At 32.6% G+C, this 8,148-nt stretch overlaps 1 protein-coding gene across 1 annotated transcript; it reads right to left on the reverse strand.

Moving 5' to 3' along the window:
* Positions 1-2,991: 2,991 nt before the first annotated feature.
* LOC148600731 (layilin-like) lies at positions 2,992-7,531 on the reverse strand. The gene is made up of 5 exons (XM_088556461.1): positions 7,412-7,531; positions 6,396-6,431; positions 6,045-6,142; positions 4,385-4,481; positions 2,992-3,281 (listed from the first exon to the last, which is right to left on the reverse strand). The coding sequence occupies exons 1-5, from the start codon at positions 7,470-7,472 to the stop codon at positions 3,073-3,075; spliced, it is 501 nt and encodes a 166-aa protein (XP_088412587.1). The 5' UTR covers positions 7,473-7,531; the 3' UTR covers positions 2,992-3,072.
* Positions 7,532-8,148: the final 617 nt, after the last annotated feature.

An 8,148-nucleotide genomic window follows, 5' to 3' on the forward strand; every position in this document is an offset into this window, starting at 1 on the left:
TGTTGTCGATTAAAAATTCCAGCATTTTGTAAACATCTTCCTCTGTACATTTGGAAGATGATTTGGAATTATTTCTTACAAAGTATGAGGAATATCTGCCAAGAACTAAATATTTGTATCTAGGTGTACCATCTTTTTTGGAAATACAACGATGTATGATGTTTTTAAGTCGGGATTTTAACTGAGTATGGTAATAGAAGTATACAATGTTCAAAAATCATAGGTTTTAATGCTATTATATTCAGATAATAGTCTTGAACTGATTGTCTCCAAAAGATCTTTTGAATTTTTCAGGATCCACATTGAATTAATACCACTACGGGAGTAACAAGTGTTGTGGTAGGACTGTAGACCCTCTTTGACAGTTGTGAGTATAGAAGTTAAAAGTTTTGAAAGAGGTTTGGTGGTACATTTTGCAGATCCAGCTATGAAACGTTGTTTGTATGGATTCTTGTGAAGTTTAGGAATCCAGTACATAGACGGTAAATCACAATCATCGTCCTTGGTAGAGAGACCAAAAGAGGATAGCACAGATTTATGGTTTTACACAATCCCTTCTTTGGAAAGAGTGGTAGCAGTGTAGGTCTTATCACTGTTATTATTTTCTACGTCTACTTCTGATAATAAACATTGGATATAAAACGTTTTGCAGACAAAAACAATGTTGTTTTAGGCTTTGTCTGCTTGTACGACAACATATTTGTCATTTGCCTCACGGCCTTTTACCACTCTGACAGAGAATCAATGTCTTGTTGTTCTCGTTTTATCCATTTTCTTGCATAGTCCTCGAAGGCATCCATAAGAACTTTAAAGTTATAATTCCAATTTATGGAGCGTGGTTCACGGTACTTGGGACCTTAAGAAAGGATATTACGCAGAGATTCGTTTTCGATAAAGGTTAAATCTCCCGTAACGACGTGACTAGAAGGACCATATTTGAATGGAGAGGTTTTGCAAGAACAGTCAGGTGGTTTAGCCTTGAAGTCCTCAATCTCGAGGTTCTGCAATAGCCTTTTATAATTGAAAATTTTGGATGCTATGGGTGAAGTATACGAATATGAAATAATTGGTGTGGATTTGTTTTTGAAAAATGGGGGAATTTTGTTGGTAACGTTTTTGTGATGGAGGATGTTAGCCAAATTAATTGCATATATACCTTTGTTGACAAACGGTAGTGGAAGAAATGATCGTTTTTCTTCATCTCGACTTTTCACACAAACTGGTTTAAAGAGTCTGTGGAAACCAATACCCAAAATGATGACAACAAGTCTGTATAATGATGAAGTGGGGTCAGAAACAAGACTTGTTTTGTAAAGGGAGTGTAGTAGAGTGAGAGGTGTAGAATAAAGTTTGGTTCTAAATACATGTTACTCCAAATCATCCATATCTCCAGTATTTAGTCGTGTTGAATTTTTCACACGTTTTGTTTTTGTTTTATTTTGGGTAAAAAATGCATCGATCGGAATGGCTTCTTTTCTATTTTAATTTTTAGTTCTGTTATCTTATTATGACATTTTAATATATTAATTCAGTTATATTCAAATCTGTTTTGTAGATATTTAAAGTATTTTATTTCCTTGTTTTTGTACATTGATGGCAATCGATTACTGTGGTGCTTACGTAAATGTGTTTTTTTTAAATACTTTTTGTTAAACAATCAATATTATATATGTTAAAAATATCATAGAGAGAAATCAAAGGTCAAATCGTCGATTTATATCTGAAAGTAAAAAAGGCAAGACATAATAAAATAAACAATTTTTATCTTTGAAAAAAAAAGATTTATTTTTTCTTGATTTGTCTTTCATTCAAGTTTATAGGGAAGCCGGTTGAGATGCGTTCACTTTTTTACATGTTGAATTTCAATAAGAAATTTTATTGGTTCAATAACATACACCAATATCACTGAAAGCCAAAATCTGTTTTTCATTTGAAATATTCAGGAAACAAATTCCCCTTCCCATTGATCCCTGAATATTTCAGTTGTCCCAACTTTTGTCCGATGGAATGGGAGGTCGTAAGCGAGTATTACAGTTGTCCCGACTTTTGTCGATAGAATGGGAGGTTGATTACGTTGTCATAGCTCCATTGATGTCACGTTTTGTCAACGCAAATTTACAAAATAAAGAACTAGAAATATTATCTAGAAATATTATGGAAAATGTAAGCCAGCGATACCCGTCATATTTCGATAGATTAAAATCTGGTTAGCGTCTGACTTCTAACACACATTTATGTGAAATAAGTTTGATGAATACTATGCCCAGAGGTGTATTTAGAAATGTCTTTTTGAAATCATTGTATGCAAACCTGAAATAAGGCAATGAACTGCGTCTTTTTTTTTTTTCTTTTTTAACTTTTTATTTTTCTTTATAATTATTCCTGGTTTGAAAAACAACGTTACATACTCTATTTATAATCCTATAGACTATGACTAAAGAGGACGCGCATTGAAGAAAAAAAAGCTATCTAAAGTTAAAGGTCATAGTACGACGCTAACGATGTTTATTTTTCATTGTTTCATTAAGTTTGTACTACATATCTATATGGAATAGTTTAAAAGTATCAGCTACCTTACCACCATAAAGACTAATGTATTTTTTAGACATATCAAATTACTAAATATTGATTATTTATTCTTTCATTGTACTTAATATATGCATACAAGAATGTTGCTCCTTTGATATACTCAGGTAAAACGTGCAAATGATGGTGTTCGCTTCCTATTTCGGTAGGTTTTTGTTTGGGAACATCTTGAATAACAATCTATTTTCGAAGCTTAACATCTTAAGTGTTTTGTTTCAATATTCCCTGCAACACGTATAAATCATATCGAAATGGAAATAACAATATGTATATATTAAAACAACAAGAAGCGAACAAGGAGCCATTAAATTCTGAAAATGGAGGATGTAAATATTTTGTTTTATTTGAAGCTCCTGTATTCTATCTATAGGTCAAAAATAATACAGTGCAAAAACAAAATACTCCTTCATTGGTTACATTACTTTATTGATAAAACTTTAATAACAAAATGAAGTGTCCTTTTATCACCATGCTGGTCCTTTGTTTTTATTTCACTTCACAAATAAAACGATTAGTAATTTTGATACAATCTTGTCTAAGGTGGGCTACCCATTTGTTAGTTGGTGACTGAAAAGCACAAAACGGATCACCAAAAGTAGGAGGGAATACAAATATCCAATTTTGGTAGGTTATTCTTTCTCCTGTCAACCATATCCAAATTCCTCCAACACGAAGAAGGCCTATATACCATGCATCTATATAAACAGGAAAAATAAGGGTATAGTTATTAAAAAAATAACTATTCATTATTATTTTTTAAATCAAACTTATGAATGAGTAATCAAGGGAACCACGGTTATAGCATTAATCAAAAGAATGTAATCCAGGGACAAAGACCAGACATGGAAAACAGATATACACAACAAAGAATATAAAGTAAGTAAAATCATACATACAAAGTAACAAAGCAAATGAGCAACTCAGACACCATTAAAAACTGGGAGCATGGACCAGGTGCACCGGTAGGGTAAGCGTTCTCTGTTTTTCTAGAGGTTTCCACGAGTTCATGTTGATGACCATAAAATTCTGTAGTGATGACTTCAATCTTGAAGCAACATAACCCTGTCTGCGTAGTTTTGGCAAACACTGGCATAACGTATGAGTTGTGATATGAACACTCCATACGCAGGTGCTGAAGGGATGTTGCCACAGTTGAAAGGAAAGTTGACAATTCTGAATGAAAAGTCATCACGTTTGTCGTAAAGTTTGGTCAATAGTTTTCCTTTACCATCGACTTCTAATTGTCAAGATATGAGGCTGTAGTGTATGTAGTATCCTTTATCCCAAGTTCTTTTGGGTAGATGCAATGTATCAAATGCCCGAAATTAGGATTGTTTAAATATAATACGTCATCTATATAGCGGAAACTAAGATTGAAGGATGTACCCAAACGATAGTCTTTCTTTCTTGTCAGATCAGCTATAAAGTCAGCCTCGTAAGAGTGAAGGAATAGGTCAGCAAGTAAAGGAGCACAATTTGTTCCCATTGCCGACCGTTTGTTGAATAACACTTCCACCATACTGGACAAGTATGTTGTCGATTAAAAATCCCAGCAGTTTGTAAACATCGTCCTCTGTATGTTTGGAAGATGATTTGGAATTATCAGAAGTTTTATAAACCTTGTCCTATCATTGTTAAATACATATGATAAAAATACGTATTACTTAAAATGTTTCTGACAAAATCATTGTTTCTCGAAAAATCAAAAGAATTTGCGTATTTTTTAAAAAGAAATGTGTAAAAAAACTACAAATGTTTGCTAGCTTGTTATCCTTCTTATCTATTTTTAAACACTTACCCTTTGATGGGAGAGTTGCTAGTTGAGTGTTAATGTAATTTTGTTCTGCAGCGTTGTCGATCGAAACAAGATTCCCACATGCAGCCACACATGCATTCTATAATTGAACAAAGAATGTCACACATTTGTACAAGAAAGGGAAAATGTGGAAACGTTACTCAAAGAGCGGAATGAAGTTATTTCTCAGCTCCTAATATCCCTGTAATGATCAATCATTCCATATTGCTAACATACCATCTCTTTACTCCCGATCTTAGTAGGAATAATTTCATCATTCCAAGTGCAAATGCCCTGTCTCTTAACCTCAAAACTCACCATAAATCACCCTTTCTCTAAATGACTATACGTATATTTCCTCTATCAATCTCACAATAATTCCCCTTATTTCCTTATTTCCCCTTAATATGTATACACTTTCTCTCCACTTCCAATCTCACTTCATATATGGATACCAATATTTTCAATGCCTCTAAACCATCTGTTCATTCCAACTTTCACTTTAAATCTCAATATTCTCAATTGCCTTTTCCCTATCTCCCTACTGATTTCCATGTATATTATCTTTCCACTCCCAGTCACACTGTAAATCCTTATTGTTCTAAATGCCTTTACTCTAAATTACCATCCCAATCTCACTACCAGTTCCAAAATTCCCGGTTACTTTACATAATCTACCCATTTCTAATTTCACAATAAATGTCAATATTTCCAATTGCTTATACATTCTCAATCTCACGTATTCCAGTATTCCCAATTGCCTATTTCGAATCTCACTACTTAGTCCCATGTTTATTGTCTTCCCACTCCAATCTCACTATAAATCCTTCTGTTTCGAATTACCTATACTCTAACTTACCACACCCAATCTCACTATAAATCATTCTGTTTCGAATCACCTATACTCTAACTTACCACTCCCAATCTCACTATAAATCTTTCTGTTTCGAATTACCTATACTCTAACTTAGCACCCCAAATCACACTATAAATCCTTCTGTTTCGAATTACCTTTTACCTAACTTACCCCTCCCAATCTCACTATAACTTTAAAAAATCCCAATTGCCTCTACACTATATATCCATTCCCATTCTCATTATAAATCAAAATATTCCCACTTGCTTATACACTATCTCACAACACCCAACCTCTCTTTTAATATCAGGTATAATATCTTTCCAGTCATAATCACAATGTAAATTCCTCCTATTTCAAAGTGCCTATACACTATCTTTCCTCTAATTATCTCAGTATTAATTTTGTTATTTCCAATTGCCTGTACCTTATCATTTCACCTTCAATATCACTACAAATCCCCTTAATCCCAATTGCCTATACACTATCGTTAAAATCCCAACCTCGTATTAAACTCCCTTTTCCTAATAGCCTATACACTACCATTCAACTCCACGTAACGGTATAAAGCCCCATATTCTCAAATGCCTACACTATCTCTTCATTCATGATTTCAATATAAATCGCCCTCATCCCAAAGGCCTGTACACTATCTCACCAATCTCTGTCTCAATAAAAATCACTTCCTATTTTCTATTCAGTATTTCCCCTTTCCAATACAACTATTAAATTGTCTGGTTTTTTTTTTTGGTTTTTTTTTGGGTTTTTTTTGTTTTTTTTTTTTTTTAACTAAAAGTTGTTGCATACCTGCGCATCGTGGAAATTCAGACGTATACTGCTGAATATATATTTTATAGCTCCATTCATTGTTATCTTGGCTTTCGGATCAAATACTTTAGGTACACCTAAAACATTATTCTAATATTGACATATTTGAAACGACATTATAAGTATTACCTACTATTAAAGAACATATACAATTGATAAAACTAAAAAAGTATATTTACCGATAATTCAAATCGATTTTTAAACGCAATTCTAAAAAAATATGTACTTTATTTTTTTATTTTTTATTATTATTTTTTTTTTTTATAAATAGTAATGTGAAAAGAGTTATCCATTGATGAGCTTTATTCAAATTACCTAAAGTTTACTCACATGGTTTAGGATGATGATGTCGGTCATAGTAATGCCCTAAAATAATAATATAGAATACAAAACCAGTTCATAAGTATCTGTTTTAATATTCGAAGCTTGTTTACTACAAAAGCTATATTCTAGAGAAAACTCTTTTTTGGTTTCAAGTAGAATTGTAGTCAAGGTAAAAAGTAATCATGGGAACTAATATTCTAGCGGAAATCAAAAGAATGTAATCCAGTGATAAAGACAAGACATGGAAGAGTGATCAAGGGGACCGAGATTGTAGGGGAAATCAAAGAATGTAATCCTGGGGAAAAGACCAGACATGAAAACAGACAAACACAACAAATAACATGTAATAAAAAACATAATACATAAAGTAACAAAAGTAAATGAGCAACGCGGACTCCACTGAAAAGTAGGAGCATGGTGCAGCGGTAGGGTAAGTGTTTAAGAATAATATCAAAAACATATCTATGAATAAATCAAAGAGAAAAGTAAACACTAACAACATAATACTATGATAATGTTCGTTATCTGATCGATGTCTTTAATAGCAATGGTTAAAAATCAAAATATTTGAGGCAACACACTTATTGAAAGCAATCGACCATACTACAGGAAGTATTGCAAACAAATTTATTTGGGTTAAACGAAATTAAAAAAAAAAATTATTTCGATCTAAGGATGGGGCAATTGAAAATAGTGGATCACAAATAAATTCGTGAAATTTATCAGAAATGAGATATGGCAGAATATGAATGTTATTATTTCATGTATATAGAATAATGAGAGACTTTTGATATACGACATGTGATGATTGTAATATTTTCTTAAATAGACATGGCGACAGCCTGTTGTGACGCGTCAGAAAACATGAAATAAGTAAAATATATTTAAAACTTAAGATTGTGTTGAACAAAAGATCCTAAACTAGGAAATACTATATGTAAGATGAATTAAACTTAGTATGTATAACATTAGATTCAGGAAACAAACTAAACTATAAGATATAAAATTGAAAATTAACCTACCTTGTATAGTGTGAATTATCACAACAACGATTAGAACAACGAATAGTTGTTTCAACATCATCCTAATCCGAACTAACGTCAATTCGTGCAGTCATTGTGTTTTATAAGGCACAATGCAAGGAAACTCCTTAATGTTTTTTAGGCTATTTATAAACGTTTTCCGACCTTTTCCCATCCCATTCATAATGTTCAGGAAACTATATCGTCATTGGTCGTACACATGACAGATGTCCTATGAATGCCAGGTTATATTTTGCTTGCCAAAATTTCGTTCATGCAATACATTGTTTAAGCTCTGTATGTACATCCTACTTGTCAACATTTTCGATTGCACTTATTACGGAATTGAAAGAAAACGAAGTTCATCAACCTTTTCTGATGCCTTTTCTGATGACCTGGTAAAACATATAGTAATACAAAACATGAAGTTTTGATTAATGCAGTATTTCTTCAAATTTGACATCAAGTTTATACGTAAATTCAGCTTATGAAGAACACCAGACTGAGAATGACAAGATATACGGCATGTCTATTTCTAAGGTAGAAAAAAGTATGACGTTGCACATAAACAGAAAAGCGCCAGTATCTTTATGAAGTAACCCATCTCCTATGTTTCTTCCTGTCAGGCGTCAATTTCACAAAAAGTCGTAAGTTTAAAGTTGATCGTAAGTAATGACGTCACTACCTAAAATAGCACTCTGATGTTATCATTTACGACCAATTTACGCTGGGACTTT

This window comes from Perna viridis, chromosome 12 (assembly GCF_037379345.1).
Source record: "Perna viridis isolate PV_CMFRI_1.1 ecotype Kerala chromosome 12, ASM3737934v1, whole genome shotgun sequence".
Taxonomy (NCBI): domain Eukaryota; kingdom Metazoa; phylum Mollusca; class Bivalvia; order Mytilida; family Mytilidae; genus Perna; species Perna viridis.

Bases quoted from the DNA above. Each gene is read 5' to 3' on its own strand.
- LOC148600731 (XM_088556461.1), bottom strand. From the start codon at position 7,472: ATGATGTTGAAACAACTATTCGTTGTTCTAATCGTTGTTGTGATAATT. The intron at 6,143-6,395 runs GTGAGTAAACTT...ATAATGTTTTAG, and splicing joins ACATCATCATCCTAAACCAT to GTGTACCTAAAGTATTTGAT. The intron at 3,282-4,384 runs GTAAGTGTTTAA...CTGTTTATATAG, and splicing joins AGCAACTCTCCCATCAAAGG to ATGCATGGTATATAGGCCTT.